We start from the raw sequence: 20,268 nt of genomic DNA, 5'->3' as shown, positions 1-20,268 counted from the left end.
AAACAACTTTCAGATCATTGCATCAAAAGAAGTGAAATTGAAAAGTGGGCCAAAAGAAGCTCTGATATGTTACCGTTTGATCGTGATGCTTCATCTCTGCTTTTCATTTCCTCTTATGAGCTGCACAGATTGTGTCCACAGGGTAATCTTGGATGCATACTTTTGAACATATGGTATCAAGTAACTTTGCATGTTGTAGCAACTGGAAGAAACGACATATGATAAAAATGAAGTAGATCTTCACAGTTCATCTTAAAGCAGACACTCCTATGTATAATGCAAATATTACCTTTACAGTCATTATCATACAGTTAGAGACACGTGCCATGTTGAATAGTAAATGGCAGTTTCTTAAAACTGCATGTCCATAAATAATAAAAAGATAAAAGAAAAACCAGCACCTCTCATGCATCTCGAACTGGATTTAGCAGTTGTGAATGCATGCTGTGCCTCATCGGTCTCTGCACCTCAGCATCAAGCGCTGCCAGACAACACATTTCATTTCTCTGCAGAAGTAAATCGCTGCTGGCATGCGCAGGTCTCCAGTAGTGACCACTCTGTTCTGTTATTCTCTTATCTCACACATTGTTTCGAGGAGGGGAAGAAAAATCCCTCCGTGGCCTCATCCACCACCTCCCGCTGTCACCGTCCAGAGTCAGGGCTGCAGCTTCTGTGCCGTCTGTTTTCTATTGAATGAGAAATCTTTCAGCGAGCCGAGTGGATAGAAAGGAGGAGAAAGAGACTTGAGGACAACGGGAGAAATAGGGCATAGAAACTGCAACAAAATCAAAGTAAGCAGGGAGAGGAGGAACATTTTTCAAGACTGGTCTATCCAGGCTTTGATGTTGTGAATAATGGGAGCTCTCAGATTTACTTTTCTTCAGACTTTATTTCCACACACTTTTGGGAGGCCTGCGATAATCAGCCTCAACTCTTTCGTCTTGTTTGCCAAAATGAGTAGAGCTCAGTACTCTGCACTCTTATCTATGACACTTACACGCATGTTTGTGTTGCTTAAACCTGTTTAATGGCTTAAAATAAAATATGGCCGGGAAACCCAAAGAACCAAAACAACCACACAATTATTTTATTTGTTGAATATATTATTTTATTTTAACATCATCATCATCATCATCATAGTTTAACTTTTAATTGTCCCTTCATTCATTTAAAATGATCACCTCTGAATGTACACATACTGCAAACTGTCAAAAATATACAAACAAATGCAGGCTTGTGCTATAGTCTGGGCAAATGTCTAAAAAACAGTGGCACTGGGGAGAGAGAAAGAGAGATTGACAGAGAGAGATAGAGGGAGAATAAAAGTAGGCAGGAGGGAGTAAAGAGAGAGAGAGTGAGAGAGAGACATTGAAACCGGTAAAGACATGCACAGCATCATTGTGAGCACCGGTTACAGGTATCCAGGTGCGCGGTACTTCCGTGGGATCCTCGTGGAAAAGTACATACATTTCATCATCTGACAGTGCGGCACAAAATGCCCGTCACATATCAAATCAAAATCAAAATGTTGCTCATTAATGGAACTGTTAGGCACATCATTGTTTTTTATGGTTTTACATTTTCTGGAAAACTCTGACTTACTGTAAATGTAGAATGCTTAAACCAAAAACAATACAAAATAAGGGAAAAGTAACATACAATTAAAAAAAGAAAAAAAAAACTTTCAAAAGTCATTTTGGAATCACTGTCTTGTTAGTAACTCAACATTATTTGTGTGTGTGTGTGTGTGTGTGTGTGTGTGTGTGTGTGTGTGTGTGTGTGTGTGTGTGTGTGTGTGTGTGTGTTTGTGTGGGTGTATCTAGGTGTGTTCACAATTGGGTGCATTTCTGTAGAACCAAGTGGATATGTGAGTGAGTACTTGAGGTGTTTGTGGATAGTGGCTGTGATTGGCTGACAGTCGTCCAATCAGATGCTCAGGTCTTTGGGGTTGTCCTTGTAGGTCTTCTTGGGCTCGGGGAGGGCGGATGAGCGGCTGCTGTCGGTCTTCAGCGTGCTGTAGTACTCTCTCACCTTAGCCGCTACGAAATTGTCATCGTCCTCTTCGTCCTCCGAGTCGTCCCTCCTGAAGCTCCTGACCGGGGAGATGTCCCGTCCCAGGCTGCGGGCTCGGTACTGCGGCTCGGGGGTGCTGTCGCGGCTGGCGAAGCGCCCGTCGTCCCTCACCGTCCTCTCAGGTGAGCGGCCCCTCAGCAGCGAGCTGTACTTCTTGTAGGCCGAATCTGAGTCGGGGGTGCGCACTCTGGGCAAGGTGGCGTCTCTCTGGCTGCGCGATGCGGCCAGGTCCCTCAGCAGGCTGTCCCCCTTGTAGATTCTCTCCATGGAGGAGGCCTTCCTCAGCAGACTGTCCTCCCCGTACAGGCGCCCCTCCCTGCGCAGCGGTGGCAGCGTGGCCTCCCTGTTCAGGCGGTCCATGGCTGGGGACTCACGGAGAAAGCTGTCCTCGAACGGCAGGCTGAGTTCAGAAGTCCTAGCAGGTTCCTTCAATGCGGCCTCTACTCCGTTGGGCTTCTCGTTGACGCGCCTCTGTCTCTCAGGCGAGGCGTTGCGGCGGTAAGGGTCGGAGGAATGGTATTGGCGTCTGGTGGGGGAGTGGTGCCGAGAGCGGTGGGGAGACCTGTGTCGGCGGGGTGAGCGGTGTGGAGAGCGATGAGGTGAGCGGTATGGAGAGCGGTGGGGCGAGCGGTGATTGGAGGGCTGACCGGTGCGTCTGTCGGGGGAGCGGCCGCTGCGTTGTCCGCCACGACGGGTGTCCAGCGTGTTCTCTGCACTGCGTGACCGGCTGTGCACCTTGTCAGGCGAGCGGTGGCGGCTACGGTGTTTCCCGTTGGAATGGTGCCGGTGGCCGTCGCTTCCCTTGTCATCTTTCTTCTTTAACAACTTGTTGCCCTTGGACTTTTTCCCCTTGGTCTTTACTGTGCTGGTTTTCTTGTTGGGGGAGCGGTGGCGGTGGTTGGAGGGGCGGGTCGGCTCCTTCTTGCTCCGGGATGGTTGAGGGGGTTCTGGTGGGTAGCTGGACTCTGATGGCGCGTTGGTCAGGGCGCTCACTTCCGCAGCGTTTTGTAACCCTGAGGATGGGTAGGCTGTGATGACGTCGTCGGGGCCGTTGACTGCAACACAATGTGACATACAAACGAGGGCAAGGGGATCAAACATGCATCTTTCAAATGTTCTGCTTTCACATAAACCATGCTGAACTACTCAGACATGAAGCTGAGGACATTTCCAATGAAAGCCATTCTGATGTTAATGCCAGCAAAGATGGCTCGTTGTTAGATGGCACAGCAACAGCCGATGGTAAACACATTAGTGTAGCTTACACATGAGAATAAAAGGCAGTGACACAAAGACAGCCAGTGACTTGTCACCCAAAACAAACCTGTTCCCAGGTCTACCTGGGGTTGCCTCTGAGAATGGGACTTGGCAGGTTGGGCGGCCGGCCAAGAGGCGGCTCACATTCAGTCAATGTACTGTGTGTCGATGAAGCTGCTGCTGCTTGATGACTGATTAGCCATGCTCTTTCATGCGCTGTCATGATGCCGTAGATACTATGTAAATGAATATAGCAAATAAAACGCTCAAGACGAGATCTAAAACTTACTGCTGTACTGCAGCATGCAGTTTAAGACGAGAAGAATTGAATGTTCTGCACAATTTGTTCTATTTGGCCTTTGAGGCAAGTTCATCCACTATAGCAACTCAAATATCTACATATGCAGCCACCACGATGCTTTGCTTGATCAGATTTAATAGATAGGTCTTCAGCTGCAGAAATACAACTAACAACTAAAGGCAAAGAGGATGTTCTTTTGATGATCTATACAAATCGAAATAATAAAAGACTAACATGCATTTCACCTTTGGACGAGTTGCCCAAATGTTAAATGCAACATATGCATGAAGAATCCATAACAGTGGCTACGGCAGCGGCGATACTGGCGATGTGTTTTGGGTGGATGGATTTGTATGTATGGAGTAGAGCATGGGCATGGGTGAGTTGAGGCCACACCACACAGATATCGGGATGGCGAAGCAGCGCAACAGAGAGAAAGAAAGACAGGAAGTGGGAGGGAGAGCCGGACGACAGGCGAGGACAGTTACAAACCGTGGTCTGATTCTGGAGGACAGAGGCCTCCCCCATCTTGTCATTTCTCATACATGCAGTGAGATGGGGAACAGCCATCCCTGAAGGAAGACAAGAGCCCAGCGCAATATAGGAGGATACAAAAAAAACAGGAAGAAAGAGAAGAGCAGAGGATTTAGATTGCTTGGAACCAACATGAAGGAAGAAAAAGGAGAATTATTGTGTTGATTTTTCAATGAAAAAAAAAGTGTTTATTTGATCATTGAGTCATTCAGATTAAAGAGACAGTCCAGGAAACTTGCCCAAACCCTTCAGTGGAAACCATCAGTTACAGAGAAACACACACACACACACACACGCACACGCACACGCACACACACACACAGCAGAAACCCAAAGAAATACAGACGGTGAGACTCACACCCACAACAAGCGTATGAAGCAGTTTTACATTGCTGACAGAAATCAAAATAAAATACTGGCAAGACTGTCAAAGGTCGTGGCAACTAAAAGTACAAACAATGATCCAAAAATATACAAGTTCACATGATGTCATATCGGTGCAGGTTAAGACGGCACATTCTTAGCGCAAATAAAATGACATTGACAAACGCTTCAAGACAGGCAAACGTATCTCCACTCATATAAAAGGTAACAAAAAGAAAGCATTTATGATGACGCGTGACTATCAATCCAAAAGTGGTCAGTACGATAAAAAAAAAGGAACATTCCATAAATATTATGGAAAATAGACAATAGAGGGGACAAAACCAAACAAATCCAATTTACACTTTTGACAAGTTCATGCAGCAATAGACTTTTTAACCATTAATATGTGGCTTCCATCATGGCTATGTACACGGAACAAAAATACTTGTAAAAATGCCTCTATTCTTTTCATCACTGTACAAAAGCGTTTATATAATTGGAGCGACTCTTTTTAAATGGGGATGGGTGAGGTTCCTATCGTCACAGCTTCTCAATGGCATTAACAGTGGGTGCAAATAAAATCCATGGATAAGTGAGTAATGTCAAGCACAGTATAGGGAGATTTTCCTCTGTGAAAATGCATCAGAATCGCCTTTTTCTTCTCAATACAGTTCTTACTTAAAAACCCCCTCAAAGAGTTCAGTAGCTTACATTCACCTTCAATAAATATCATAAATACGCTTGTCACGTCCTAACCAAAGCTGCGAGATGTCCCATTTTAGCATGGGACGCAACGGATCACTTTTCTTTTCCCCTTTAATGTTAATTCTTAGTGAGGAATTACAGCCTTCAATATCACTTCTTTCTCACAAAAACACTGATTTCTCATAACTCTGTAAACAGTTTCTGTCTTTGTGTAGCGCTGACATCACACCCACCACCTTTCGGAAAGAAGTCCCAGCAGAGTGCTTTTGCTCAGTGGCCAGAAGGTGAAAAGTGACAGCGGGATGACATGGAAACAGAGCAGGTGACAGCAGGAGAGGGCGACAGCACCCAGAGGAACAACCTCCATCCCTGCTCCCCCCCCCCCCTCCCTGAAAACAAAGCCCAGTAGTGACCTCCACCAGAGAGAGACCCAAGACCAAGCACCCCTCCCCCCTCCCTGGTGGGTTTGTCCCAGGGATGGGTGAAGGGTCCTGGGTGGGTGATAAAGTTCTTTCCCCTTTCGACCCACCACCGTCCGCCGGGTGTCTTAGGGCGTGAAGATGGGGGAGAACGGAATGTTTTCGTAGATAGACCCACCATATTCGGGCACAGAGCCATCACCCCTCTTGAGCACCAGATGGACGCGCCGGCCCCCGCTCTTGATGAGCTCGATGGCTCGCGCGTGCTTCATGCCCTTGGTGCTCTCGCCGTTGATCTCCAGGATTTCGTCGCCGACCTGCGGAGGAAATAAAGAAGAGGGAAGAAGGAGAGGCACGAGATGGGTGGCAGAGAAGAGTGACAGGTGAAGATGGAGGGGAGAGGAGGGACAGAGAAAGCCAGAAGAAGGAGAGGAGATAGCAGAGGAAGATAACAAGTGTCGGAGGGGAAGAAAGCACACGAGAGGAAAGATGAAAGGCAGGGAGGTTCAAAGGGAGTGAAGACAGCAGAAGGGAGGGAGAGGGGGGACAGATTGAGGAGAAGTTACATTTCAAATCCTAAATCGCACAACAGCAAAAACAATGTTCACTATATGGTCTATATGTGGGGGGAAAGTCAGCAACTGTGACTCCCAGAGAGGAGAACAAGAGAGGACTCAGGAGAAACCCTTTCTGCTTCCCGCTCCTTTGCCTCCAGTTATCTGACAGTCTGCCCAGGAGACTCCTCTCTGGCATCTCTCACTGACACCTCTCTGCCTCACAGAGCTGCTGCTGCTAATCATATCTCTGCTAACAAGGTGCACAAACACACACGTATGTCTTTATATACGAACGTGCTGATACATGCACGCCCACACACTTCCTAACTGTTGCTAATAACATGCATCAAAAGCTATTTTATGATATAGCTCACATGAGTAACTGCCAACAGGCTCTCTGCAGTAAACGCATAAGGGGGTGTCAATTAACCCCGTTATTGTATATTAAATAAAGCAGCCCAGGGGAAATGCAGTGAATCAATTCAAAGGTTAAATATCACCGTTTCGTGACGGCTTCTGTCGTGTATACATGCCACTTCAAGTGTTTATTCATTGCACAGATGGTGCAAAATGCAGCAGCACGGCTCCTAACTGGCACACGCAAACACGAGCACATTTCCCCCATTTTATCTTCACCCTACTGTCTGCCCGTTCATTCGAGGATTCATTTTAAAACTCTTTTATTTACTTTTAAAGCCCTCAATGGCCCCGCCCTACCTCGCTGAGCTGCTACACAGCTACCCGCCCACTCGCACTCTCAGGTCAGCTGATCAGGTGCTCCTGAGGGTGCCAAAAACAAAGTCTAAGCGCTGAGGGGACCGTGCTTTCTCTGCTGCCGCCCCTAAACTGTGGAACGACGTTAATCAGACAGACTCCCACACTGTCTGCTTTTAAATCGCGTCTTAAAACCCACCTCTTCTCCTTAGCATTCGTAAACAAGTCGATGGAGGGACCGTGTTTATATTCAGTGGAGCATGGCTTGCAGTAATTGAGAGGAACATTGTGCACAAGCAATTATATATTATATATATATATATAGCAATTATATATTGATAGACAATATTATTCTGATGGCTGTATTCTGAGTCTATGAGGCAGTGATTACCAGCCCTCTTGCTAATCAACACAGTGGTGTGGTGAGTGGTGACTCATCACATCAGTGTGAAAACATATCACAATCTATTCCCTTTTGAGACAGCTCTGCCCAAACCCCACATCTCTACCGTACTTTTCGGACTATAAAGCGCACCTGCATATAAGCCGCAGCAGCTAAATTGTCCGTCTGCCTTGCTCTCGTTCTGTCTCTCGGTTCCACTTTTACTTTGGCGCGCTACCTGTCTCACTCTTTTCCGGCCTCCAGCTTTTCCTGCTGGAGCCCGCCGCTTAGAGGTGGCGGGCGCGGACCGGTCCTAGAGCCCATAGAGTTAAGGTGGTTAATTTTACCTGTAAAATCCATAGATTTAGGAGGTTCCCTAGTGGCCGTTAGCTGTACAAAAAAAATGGGGGGAAAAGTCGCGGCTTATAGTCCGAAAAGTACGGTAATTTGTTTTAGACAAACTGGAAGATTAAGTTTTCTTTTATGAGATGAGAATACTCTCCAGGTTTTTAAGTTAAATAAACTATTAAAAAGTTATTCCATTATCTGACAAATGAACTGTTACAGAGCTATAAAACAAGGCAGTTTTGATCTAGCAAGAGACACACTCGTATTCATCATCCCCTTCTCACTGTTTCCAAACAATTGCAGTGATGACTGGTACGTACTGATTTCCTCACACATGGAAGTTAGAAGCTACTCAAATAGAGTACAATGAACTTCAACAGCCAGGAGGACTTGATATTTCATTTGAATAAGGTAAAGTATCGAAATGGACAATGTTGGATCGAAAGGAAGCAGCTTAATAAAGCAGCAAATTAGTATCGCACTTCAACAGAGCTGGAAGACTTGAGTCGCATTAAAAAAAGATCTTTGCAGCTGAGGCAGAGAGATCCTGACTTTTACTCAATATTAAGTGTCAAGCTCCAAAATTAATATACCCTACAACTCAACAGCTGTTCCAACATTTACATTCAGCAGCACTCATTCGTAAAGCAGACCTTCCTTCATTAATTCAGTCTTCAAGCCTGTTTTCCTAAATGTTAAAACTCTTCTAGAGGCATAAACAACGGTTTCAGATTATAAGTAAAACATCCTATGACTGAATGATTCCCTTTTGTATATGAAGGAAAGCTTAAGCAAAGTATGTGGCATCTTCTATGTGTTTAAAAGTGGTCCTATGTTTGAAGTGTTTGCTGCTCTGGTGTGTGAAAGCTGTTGTACAGTGTGTGTGTCCTTACCCTCATCTTTCCGTTGCGGACGGCCGCTCCTTCCTCAGCTAGCCTCAGCACATACAGGTCCATGTTGTATTCTCTGCCCCCCCGCAGGCTGAAGCCAAAGCCTTTGTTGTCTCGGTCCAGGTCCACGGAGTAGAACTCAGAATCCTGATCGTGACAAACCACACACACACACACAGGATTTGTGATTCAGATTTGAAGGGTGTGTGTGTGTGTGTGTGTGTGTGTGTGTGTGTGTGTGTGTGTGTGTGTGTGTGTGTGTGTGTGTGTGTGTGTGTGTGTGTGTGTGTGTGTGTGTGTGTGTGTGTGTGTGTGTGAAGTGGGCTTCTATTTCAGGAGCAGGGGACAAATGCCACCCTTCAGGAAAGTCACACCGATGTGCCAGACTGCGTGTGTGTGTGTGTGTGTGTGTGTGTGTGTGTGTGTGTGTGTGTGTGTGTGTGTGTGTGTGTGTGTGTGTGTGTGTGTGTGTGTGTGTGTGTGTGTGTGTGTGTGTGTGTGTGTGTGTGTGTGTGAGTACATGCATATGCTCATGTGTAAGGATGCTGAATTATTGATGCTCTGGGTGGACAAAGAGAGAGGGCAGAGACATAGAGCCAGAGAGAGAGAGAGAGAGAGAGAGAGAGAGAGAGAGAGAGAGAGAGAGAGAGAGAGAGAGAGGGGCCGGGCAGCGCGAGGACAGGCAGACAGCGCCAGCAGCTCCTGTCTTCCCGCCCTCCTAATCTCCTCTGGGGGGCGATCAATGCTATCTGAGCGCGCCATCTCCACACCGGCAGATTAATGCAGCAGCGACCACGCTGGACTGAGGGTACTTTGAAAGCTAACAGGCTTAACGCAGGTAGGTGGAGGAAAAAGGAATAATAAATACATAACAATGCACTCTGCTCGTCCTTGGGAAGATGGCTGGGTGAATGCACGACAGGGGGGGAGGTGTGCGTGCAGGAACAGCTGAATGGATGTTTGAAAAGATAAATGTGGAGGTGGGTATTGAGCTGTGTGTGGTATGAAATAGACTGATGCATGAATGGATGTCCCGGTGTCCTTCCTTACCTGAGCTGAGACTTGTGTGGGGGGCTGCGGAGGAGGACCCTGTGGTGCTTTGAATTCAAAAGACTCCTGTTTTGGCTTGGTGTTGTTCCTGCGGCAGGAAGGAAAAGCACTCGGTGTCAGATATTACAGATGCAATCGGTGATTTAAAGTGTTTCAGTCGCAGTTAAATGTGAATTGAATCAGCAGATTTTTGACAAAACAGCAAACTGCCTTTTTTTTTTTAAATAAATGGACTTGTTTTGTACAAATACTCTGTTTCCCAGTGTGCATCTTACCTGGCCTCAGGGGCAGCCTGTTGCTGAGGTGTGTGAGTGGTGGTAATAGTGGCGATCTTCTCCGCATTGGTCAACAAAGACGCATTTGATGACTCTGTGGAGGGTGGGAGAATCCAGTGTCAATCCCTTTTTACACAGTTCAAAATCCTTTCTTCCTAATGAACATATAGAATATCTTCGACACTGAGAACATGTTATTGGATTCCCATACAGCTTCTTTTGTCTGGAGAGCTCAGAGTGATCAAATCAATATTTCACGTGAGGAGCATTTTCATTTCCAATGTTTTTACACTGGTGTAGAAACATTAGCAGAACCTATGGGGACGAGCAGCCGCTCCACAGCCTCTGGGCTTCCTCCACCACTTAGATTGGGACACGAGAACAAAACGTTTGTGCCATCAATCATTTTGACGTGATGCATGTCAAATTGTGTTTCTTTTCCAAAAGATATAAATCACACTGTGGACTGAAACTCTTCCCGTCTGTGAATTGTCACTCAGCGCACACTCGCAGCCTGTGAGGACATTACAGCTGCTATTCATTCCTCCTTTTATCTTAACGCCGTTATCAATGAATTACGCTGGGCTCCAACGACACACACCTACTGCCGTTACATTACGCTGGTCGCATAGAAAACCTCTCTTCTCATTCACATCCTTATCTTCTGCGCCTATCAACAGACATCCTTCATCCGATAACAGCTCTCTGCTCACTCACTATTCCTCTCACAGGCAGGTCTCCTTTCATCTCTTCATCTCGCCTTCACCTCCATCAGTCCCCTGAGAGCCTGCTGGCTTAACACTTGCCCGTTGACCACATGGTACAAATCAAACAGCCGGGCTGCAGCGTGGGTTGGGCGAGTGTAATGTACCACTACAGTAGAACCATAGGTGTAGGCTACAGTGTGATGGTTGTCCAGCTGTAAGAACCCCTGGCACCTACTCTATTAGCACCTCACACACTTTCTGTTGCTCATTTCCCATTCAAGCCTCACATGTATCCCTGTAAACCCTATTCGCTCCTCCATCTGCTCCTTTGCATAACCCACGCCTTCCATCCTGCTGCCTCTCTGCATTTATCTCCACAACTGTTTTCCTGTCAGGCAAATTAGTCGAATTAGCTCCGTTTTACTCTCTTCCGTTACGCTGGCAACCCACTGCCTCCTTTCTCTCCTTCAAAACATTCACAGCGCAAAGAATAAAGCACTAATCATTTCTCTCTGGCGCTGGCAATGTGCCCTTGCACATAGAGCAGGTACAATCAAATAAGAAATTCAGAACAGATAAGAGAAGTCAGACAGCATCTTCACACAATATTCAAGTATTTTTGCACATCATATCACCCGAGGCACGTCTGTCTCTCTCTCCTACACAATAGGAAGCAACAAGGTGTGCCAGGCCTCAAGTCTACGCTGCGGAGACACACGCTTTGATGGAGGCATTAGCTGCTTGTGCATTATTTACAGCGCCCCAGCAGGGAGAGTTCCTGTTTTCCTTGTCATTGCAGACTTGAGCATTAGTCGCTACAAAGCTCCATCTGTGTACTTCCTACACGGGGGAGCAGTGAGCTCAATGGAAACTTCACCTTGGAAGAACCTCTCGCGGTGTTATTTATTCATGTTGGAAAGTTTGGACAAGCTTGATCCTCACAAAAATAAGGGTGCTCACTCAGTCGTGTGCAAACAGAGGCAGAGACAAAACTCAGAAACACACGCCACAATCTTTCCCTGCCACTCTCTCCGTCTCCGTGTCAGACGCCATCTGATTGTTTGACAGATAAACACAAACCAGCACTTTCCGATAAAGCACATCCAGCTATTTCTCTCCGATGTCTTCTGTCTTGCTCTCGATCTCTTTTTTGGCAGAGCAATTTTATCTCGGGGGGGGAAAATAAACCAAGAAAAAAACTCCTCATCCATAAGACGTGAGCCGGAAAGCAACGGGCGTCGGACAAATAGCTCCAATTTATCCCGAGTGCAGGTTGACAGGGAGTATCGCCTTGTTCACACACACACACACACACACACACACACACACACACACACACACACACACACACACACACACACACACACACACACACACACACACACACACACACACACACACACACACACACACACACACACACACACACACACACAACACACACACACACACACACACACACACACACACACACACACACACACACACACACACACACACACACACACACACACACACACACACACACACACACACACACACACACGGCATTTGTGAAGCATGCCAGGGTGATCTGTCAGCACAAAATTGCGAGAGCTCTCAGCTGTAGCGAACAACATACAATGAGCACAAACCTTTCCTTAAAACCACTTTAGACTTAAGATACACCCACAGAGGAAGTTCTGCCTCTCTCCCACTCAGACACACACACACCTATCCATCATTTCAAGTAGAGAACGTTCCTTAAAATCCCCAAAGAAGCCGTTCTTTCAACACTGCCGGAGCGTTCAAGGCACTGTGAATAAACTGTAAGATTTATATAACCCTACAGGCATACATAGTAACCACTCAGGAAATTGATGACTTGTCCTGCAGCTCAAAGAAACTCAGACTACATAATAATACTTGTAGTTAATCGCGTTGTTGCAAAAGTCTGTAACCTTAGTTGAACCTTTATGACCTGGCTCCTGCTAAATATTGTCAGAATGCGCTGTTTGGCAGAATCCCTCACTGTTGCAAGGACTCTGAAGGCATCCCTCAGGTCACTGGTTCCCAATCTTGTTTTTTTTTTTTTTTATTAAAGAATTTACTAATAAACAAATGACTAATTCAAATGAGCTTTAAAGGGGACCTATCATGCTATATTTGAAACATATATTGTACGGCCATACCTATACAAAACATGTCTGTGAAGTTTTTTTTTCAAAATACCAAACAGATCACCCATTGTAGCCAAGCCTCATACTGCTCAAACCCCTCTTTTGAAGCCCTGTTAGAGAAACGCGGATCTTGGGTCCTTAGCTTGAAAAAAAGAAAAGAAGAGGAGGCGGAGCTAATGCCTGATCAGAATTCTACCAGAGACAAAGTTAAATTCTGCTGTGATAAAACGCCATCCTGTTTAAACCACGTCAAGGATTATTTCTGAAACAGTATGGAGCTCAAATGCTTTTTCTCTTGCAGGTTTATCACAAGGTGAGTTCTTTTTTTTATTTCCTGCTTTTTAAAACACATGTGCTCTACAGTACAGGTTAGCTCTGAGTGTTAGCGAGGCTTGCTAATGTAAACAAAGACGTCCAAAACACGTCAGGCATTGTTTCTGATAGCAACTTTCTGTGGGTCCGCTGCCGATTTGACGTCAGTTCAGATGGAATCTGTATCCGCTCGTTGTACATCCGTTTTTCAAAGATTTGGGTACGGAGAAAAAGAGAGAGGGTTTTATTTTCTGACGCTGCGTGAGTTCCCCGACGCGCCGGGGACACATATGTATGTATAAAAGACATCACAAAGTGCATTTTGCATGATAGGTCCCCTTTAAGTTAAGTGTAGTCCTTCCCTGTCCCTCCCTACTCACCGTCCCCGGGGATGATGCGTAGTGTGACGGTGTTCCCGGCCTCCTTGATGAGGTTGACGATGTCAGAGTGGGACTTGTTGGTGATGGAGCAGGAGTTCACGGCCAGGATGCGGTCGCCGACCTTCAGCTTCCCGCAGCGGTCCGCCGGGCTCCCCTCGATGATGCGCCCTATTTTGTGGGGCATGGCCACACATGCATTGCCAGCTATGGTCACCATTGACACGTTGTGATTCAGTGTGTGTGTGTGTGTTTGGAGAGAGAAGGGCAAGGAATTGGGAAAGGAGTAGAAAAAGAGGATCAGAAGAATAAGGGTTAATTCACCGACAGCCAGCAGCCAAGGCGCTGAGAGAAGCCGTTCAGGAGAGAACGAATGCAAGCGTTGGCAAAGAAGGGCAAAGTGAGCGCCGCAAAATAATCTGTCACTCTTATTCCTCTTAGGCCTTTATCTGTAAATAGTTTTTTCAAACGAGTCATTGGGAAACGTATCTTCCAATGTGCTTTCTCGAGCTGCTCCTGCGCCATATTTCTGAAATGGCTATCATTATTATATTTGCATGAGAGCCTCTAAGCAAATAATAACCCGGAGTTGTGTCATCTGCATCCCAAACACCTGGATCCGCAGAAAGACGACATTCATCAAAGCTGACATCTCAGCAGCTACCCTGAGGTCTCCGTTCCTTTCCCTCCCTTCCTCCCTCCTTCCCCTCTTTCCTATGTCTGCAGTCTGACATCAGTCTCTGCAGAGAAGAGGAGCATGCCATCGCTCCTTCCTTTCACCATCTTCTTTCATATTATCATCCACCTCTTCTCTTTCTCTCGATTATTCCACTATTATAAACAGGGCCGCCTCTTCTTTTCAACTCAATCTAGCTGGAAAATATTGAGTACAAAGTAAATGAACGGAGAGACAAAGAGAGAGTAATACTCTGGCGTTTCTGTATAAAACCAGTGCTGCTCCAGTATGTGTGGACTGGTTTCACGCAGCCACTGGGTTTCCCCTGGATTTTTACATGTCAGGTCAAATCAATGAAGCTTATCTGCTGGCCCATGCATTTGGCTCTGCCCTGTGAGCTTTGCTACTCTGTAAGCTGACCTGGAAAGTTGAGCATGCTCAGACCTTTTCAGTACACCCACACTGACAGAGATAAGAGCACAGAGGAGAGAGGAAAAGCCATAGTGGTGCAGGCATGAAGGAAGTGTGGAGCGCACTGCATAGAAAATACACTACTTGTTTGTAAAAGCAATATCGCCAGCTTTATGGCTAGTTAACAGTGTCTTAATTGTTTCTGATTAAATAACCTAAAATATGTAGACGGGGTAATTTTGTAGGTCAGTCCATCGCTCTGATCCTACCTCGTTAAATAAATAAATATTACTCACACTGATCACTTCCCATATTTACCCTGCCTGCAGCACTCACTCTCATTAAGTTGGCATTAGGCTGTTCGTGCCAACATGCTGGGCAGAAGCAATTTAAGTTGAGCTGAATAAAACAAAGGTCTTATGTAAGACCCACTTCACTTGTGATCAATTGTGAAAGCTTTGTGTGAGTGGAGCAGCAGCTGCAGGGCGGAGAAAGGGTTTCAGTGGCACGACTTGACGGGCTCAAGATGAACATGAGAAAGAAGAACCTCTGCTTTGAAGTGGAGTGTTGGTATTGATCTGGTGGGATTGTAAAAAGCCAGAATCGGTACTGGTTGTCGGGCTGTTTAGTGTTCAGAGGTGTCTATAGATGATACAAAGGCAGCCCACAAAGAAGACAGGAAGATAAAAGACTCCAGCGATGAGGGAAAGCTTTGGAGTGTGATTTTTGGTTTTGCTGAGTGGATCAAATCTTTGAGAAATCTGCATGTTCCAGCAACAAATGTGTGTGGCATTTCAAACACATCATGACATCTCTTACCAAAGGTGGTGCCAGCTTCGGGCCGCGACACAGAAGACACGATGACGAAACCGAATCCTTCGCTCTCTCCGCGGCGGATCTCCACGTCGTAGGGCTGCATGGTGGAGGGGGCGTTGGCCATGACGATGGGGGGCTGAGAGGAGTTGGTGGTGGCTGCAGCCACGGCGATGACGGCGTTCACGCTGCCTCCCGCCCCTCCGCCGCCGCCTCCCCCGCTGCCGATGCCAGAGGTGGAGCCGCTGCCGGAGCTCACGGTGTTCAGAGAGTTCTGGCTGCCCTGGGGGTCGCGCTTCCCCATCTCCTCCGTCAGGCTGGGGGCCTGGTTGCTGCTGTGGTGGGAGGACGCCGGCGAGGGTGGCACGTCTCCTTCTGCTTTAACTAGAGATGGCAGAGGGGGATAAGGTGAGAAGGATGCATGGTATTCAGTGAAGGGTGGAAGAGGAAGTGGTATTTAGGAGAAGATAAAAAGACACACATTGCAGACAGGGTGGTGAGAAAGTACACACTGAGGTGGAGACGCAAGAACATCGACAAGAGAACAAATATTATGCCAGACAGTGTTGCATAAGAAGTTCAGGAGATAATAGAACAAGCTGAATACGACACCGGTGCATATTACAACAAGATATGATGACAACACAGCTAAGTGTTACATCATCCGTGCAATCTGACCGCATAACAGATTGTAAACAAACAGACAGGTTTCTTTTCCTATCGCAGCCAGTTTATGCTGATACGGTGAAAGACAAGCTGGCGAGGGAGCTTGGGAAGAAGAGCCCCTCCAACAATCTCTCCCCCGATCTGTTTCTGAACAAAAGATGAACTAAAGACGCGGCCCCGCCTCTGGCATCCGGACATTTCATTCCACATTTCATTTCCTGGACAGCTGCTCGCGAAAGGCGCCTCATATTCTCAGCGCTCTGAGGCAGACGGGGAGCAGAAATGAGCTAATATCTGTCCGCTGTCGCCGGGACGAAGGTTGACCACCCTCTTCATCATATTTATGGGCCTTTCTTTATCGCCTGCCAAGGAGCAGGGTGGAGCCGAGCAGCGCAGGGAAATGTGCTGGTGGAAGCAAAGGGGCACTTTCAACAGACCATTACCTAGCAAGGCAACACCTGCACATACTGTAGCAAACATGGCCTGCGCCTCTGGGGAAACGGCCATCGATACAAACGGGGCCCTTAGCGATTACGTTTAAAAAGTGTTTTTCATATGTATCTATGTGTCTAGCTGTAGGTCTTTTACAGCTTAGGCCCTTCCCTCTTTCTTCTTACCGGTGTAGGTGGCTTTGCGCCGCACGGTGAGGTTGACGTGGCCCTGCTTTGCCGCCTGCTGCATCAGTTGCACCACCAGTTGGTGCGACTTGCCGACCACTGCGGTGCCGTCCACGCTTACCAGTTCATCTCCGGACCGCAGGCGCCCGTCTTCGTCTGCCGCGCCGTATTTCACTATGTGTCCGATGTAGATCTGGAACAAAGTATATATATGAAAACGTAAAAGAAAAGAAAAGGCTGTAACGGCACAACATCGAGGCTATCATAAGGGTTTCTGCAAATAAGGTTACTCATTGATCCTTTAACGAGGCAGGATTTATTTCAATTCACATTCAATGTCCCAACTTCCGAAGCAGGACTATCGTTGGCATGCAGTACAGGTCTGCTATAATTTAAATCGCACTGTTAACTCTTCTCCCAAAGCCTGCAACTGTTTTCACCACAGCTCAATAGTTAATCATTATTTTGCTTCCCTTCAAAATAAAAATGCAATGCAGGCCAGTGAACAAGAACAAACAACTTTGCCTATTTAGGAAAGAGAATAAAGCAGTGGTGTGTGTGAGAGACGGGTGGTCTTCTGTTTACATTGGCCGGATCAAAGAGAATCTGTGTAGAAGAAATCACTGATTTGAAGCTGATCAGAAGCTCAGAACTCGGCACCGGACGCAGATGAATAGAGAAAAACACAAATGTCAGACTGGTGCTATATTTCATCATTCTGTGGTTTATCCATTTCACACATATGATGTGCAAATTGAAAAGCAAACCAGAGGGAATGAGCTGTGAGATAGAAAGTGTGGGAGAAACTCACCGGCTCCCCGGGCTCGTTGCCTCCGAGGATCCTGAAGCCGAACCCTGTGTCCTTCCTCCACAGGAAAATGTCCTGCTCTTGGAAGTCTGGAACTGTGAAATCAAAAGCGCAACATTAATGTCTGCATTAATACCAGCAGCCAGCCCGGAGGACTTCCTGCACCACGGCAAGAAGAACTCAGCCAGCAGCCTCAAGGAAAACTCCCTCTTCACCTATTCAGTCAAAGCCTCATGCTGGGCTGGAACCAAACCCCCCGCCTGCTTATTTCAGCATGCAAATATTCCTGCTTCCAACTGTTCCAAGCTTCGTCACTAAGATGGCACTTTGCACAAACAGTCTGTCTCGAGGCTTCGGGGGAGGCGTTTGTTCTTGCTGTCAAAAGATCAAACGGATCTATTTCGGGTAAAGAGCAGAGGTATGGAGCTTAAATAAACTCTCAGAAGCAAGACAGGCTGCCAGAACCATTCAGCGCACCCTCTTCATGGGTCCCAGAATTAGAAACCATCAGGCTGAAATTCCACTCTGAAGTTAGGAGAAATATCATCCTTTTACTTTTTTTATTTTTAGCTTTTTACGACATTTTCGGCGACGCTTCTCACTAGTAACGACTACTCTAATGCACAACACCGCTTCTTCTACGAGGCGAAGTGTGACATGCAACTCTGTTTCTACTCTCCCGTAATGTAAGGAAGCACTTTCCAGAAAGAGGTGCTAATACATGCTGGAACATGCTATATATTAATTAGTGTAGTTAGCCGACAGTCCACTCCCATCCACAAGAGAAAGAAGTGTGTGTGTGTGTGTGTGTGTGTGTGTGTGTGTGTGTGTGTGTGTGTGTGTGTGTGTGTGTGTGTGTGTGTGTGTGTGTGTGTGTGTGTGTGTGTGTGTGTGTGTGTGTGTGTGTGTGTGTGTGTGTGTGTGTGTGTGTGTGTGTGTGTGTTATTCGCACGAGAGATGCTTTGCTCAGCATTGGAAATGATGGGAGGCAAGGGGCTCAAATTCCCCAAATAATCTTAGAAATATTTCGCAAATAACTGAGGGGGGGGAAAATTGCTTTTAAGAATAAAGAAAAAAAGATATATTTACCAGTTAGGCAAATCTCCTAATCCTGTTTACCCTCATCCAATTCCTTTTAATTATATGCATTTAAGGCAGTGTTTTTCGCCCCACCAAATGTTGACAGTGGTGGCAAACAGTGCCTTCAAATGCGTCTCCTACCCTGGCTGTGCTATAAAAGAGGCATTGATCTGCAGGCTAGCAGCTCGTGGTTCTTGTTGCAGTGAATGTGGGGGGCTCAGGGGGACCAGGAGCAGTGGAGAGACGGCGCGAGCGTGCATGTGTGCGGCCTCATCCCGGCGTAAACATGAGCTTCTTTGCTTTAGATGTGTGTATATACTTCTTCATGTTATGTGCATGCATTTGTTTGTCCGCAGCTGTGTGGTGCGGGCTGACACACAGGCACCTCTGAGCAAACTCCCAGGGAGATCTCCTCCTGGCTCCAACACGCTGCTGCCAAGGCCACTGAAGCTACCGAGAGGCGGGCAGGGTGGCAGAAGGCACACACAGCCTGCTCCCAATCTGTTCCTTCAGTCAACAGTTGAAGTCCCTGCGGAATAAAGCGATCCCTTCCCATTCATCACGATGCAACCGTGCAGGAAGTGGGAGAGGAAGAGTCAAGAGGCTAACTGTTGCAATGTGCACCTGCACTCGCCGGGTTCAACTGCACAGTTACACCCTTCTGCTGTTGATGAATAGATCCATAAGTGATTCCCACAGCGAGGTAACGGGCCGTGAATGGATCAATATTTGACAAAGATGTACGGACCGGTGCTGAGCTATGTGTTAGGACTGCAAATACCAAGCCAGGTGGTTCAGAGTGAGGAGATTAGACTGGAAGCGTGTTTACACCAGACAACGGGCCTCAAGCAGCAACCGGCTCTTAAACGTATTTTTATTTTCTCTTGTTTTTGCCAGCAGCATCAAATGCATCTTAATCTGCTGTTACCCAGGTGTGCTGAACAATAAGACTCACTTGATCATAAAGTAGAGGCATGAGGCTGATTTGATTTTTTTTTTAGCATAGAGAAAACGTTATAAAGGCAGGTGTGCAAATACTTAGGTAAACATTGAGATTACCTCAAAGGTGTAAGAAGAACAAGAAATGGTGTTTACTTGCGTTGGACAAAAACATTTGTGGACGGGGAAAACAAGATGATTTTTCTTATCTTGGTTAGAGTGCTCACGACAATTTGTAAAATGCTTTATTAAGAGCAAAGGGAACATAAGAAAACATTGGGAATATGAAAAGTTGGGATTGTTCGCTTCGTGCGTGAGACCAAGTAATCAAAATGAAGGCCAAGCAACTTCCCTGTCCTCTGGCCTAGATTTTTAGAGCAAGTTCTTTGGGGGAATTTTCTTCTTCTTCTGCAAATGGAAAAATCCTTCACCACGTGGTGTGTTTAAAGACCTTGATCTCTGCGAAACTTTTCATTATAGCGAATGTGGCGTGGAGAAATGTCCCTGCTGCAGCCGAGGCCCAATGGGGCGCGCAGCAGCATCTCAGGATGAGAGCTCAATGCAGCGTGAGGAAACGGAGGATTTAAACCTGCAGGGACAGGTCACTGTCCTCCCTGTCCTTCTCTGGGCTCCTTTCTTCTTCCCTACCTTAGAATCTCTTGATCCCAGAATGTTGGAGCTTTCTCTTTCATTTCCACATGTTTGTCATTTCCCTTTTTGGAATCCTTTGTGCTCTCTTTGCGGCCCCCCCCCCCATTTGCACTGAGCAAACTGGCTCCTGCTGAGACCCCATCACCTTAGGACAGGTACATTAAGACTTAATCTCCCCTTC

The 20,268-nt window shown here is 46.6% G+C and overlaps 1 protein-coding gene across 8 annotated transcripts in view; it reads right to left on the bottom strand.

Moving 5' to 3' along the window:
• Window positions 1-1,088: 1,088 nt before the first annotated feature.
• The window catches only part of magi1b (membrane associated guanylate kinase, WW and PDZ domain containing 1b), a 150,900-nt gene continuing 131,720 nt past the window's right edge, over window positions 1,089-20,268 (bottom strand). For 4 of the 8 annotated variants that reach the window (XM_034082754.2, XM_034082756.2, XM_071203074.1 and 1 more), the window contains 9 exons: window positions 17,421-17,512; window positions 16,610-16,802; window positions 15,333-15,710; window positions 13,430-13,633; window positions 9,872-9,965; window positions 9,597-9,684; window positions 8,550-8,693; window positions 5,834-5,972; window positions 1,089-3,128 (listed from right to left, as the gene is read on the bottom strand). In XM_034082754.2, the coding sequence (XP_033938645.1) occupies window positions 1,927-3,128; window positions 5,834-5,972; window positions 8,550-8,693; window positions 9,597-9,684; window positions 9,872-9,965; window positions 13,430-13,633; window positions 15,333-15,710; window positions 16,610-16,802; window positions 17,421-17,512 (2,534 nt within the window). In that variant the 3' untranslated portion in view covers window positions 1,089-1,926. Of the gene's footprint in view, window positions 3,129-4,123; window positions 4,204-5,833; window positions 5,973-8,549; window positions 8,694-9,596; window positions 9,685-9,871; window positions 9,966-13,429; window positions 13,634-15,332; window positions 15,711-16,609; window positions 16,803-17,420; window positions 17,513-20,268 lie in introns of all 8 variants that reach the window. The other 4 variants (XM_071203077.1, XM_034082757.2, XM_071203075.1 and 1 more) reach the window with 2 other exon arrangements.

The sequence above is a fragment of the Pseudochaenichthys georgianus genome, chromosome 5 (genome assembly GCF_902827115.2).
Source record: "Pseudochaenichthys georgianus chromosome 5, fPseGeo1.2, whole genome shotgun sequence".
Taxonomy (NCBI): domain Eukaryota; kingdom Metazoa; phylum Chordata; class Actinopteri; order Perciformes; family Channichthyidae; genus Pseudochaenichthys; species Pseudochaenichthys georgianus.
Note: the sequence above shows the minus strand (reverse complement) of the source record. Positions and strands in the feature narration are given on the sequence as shown.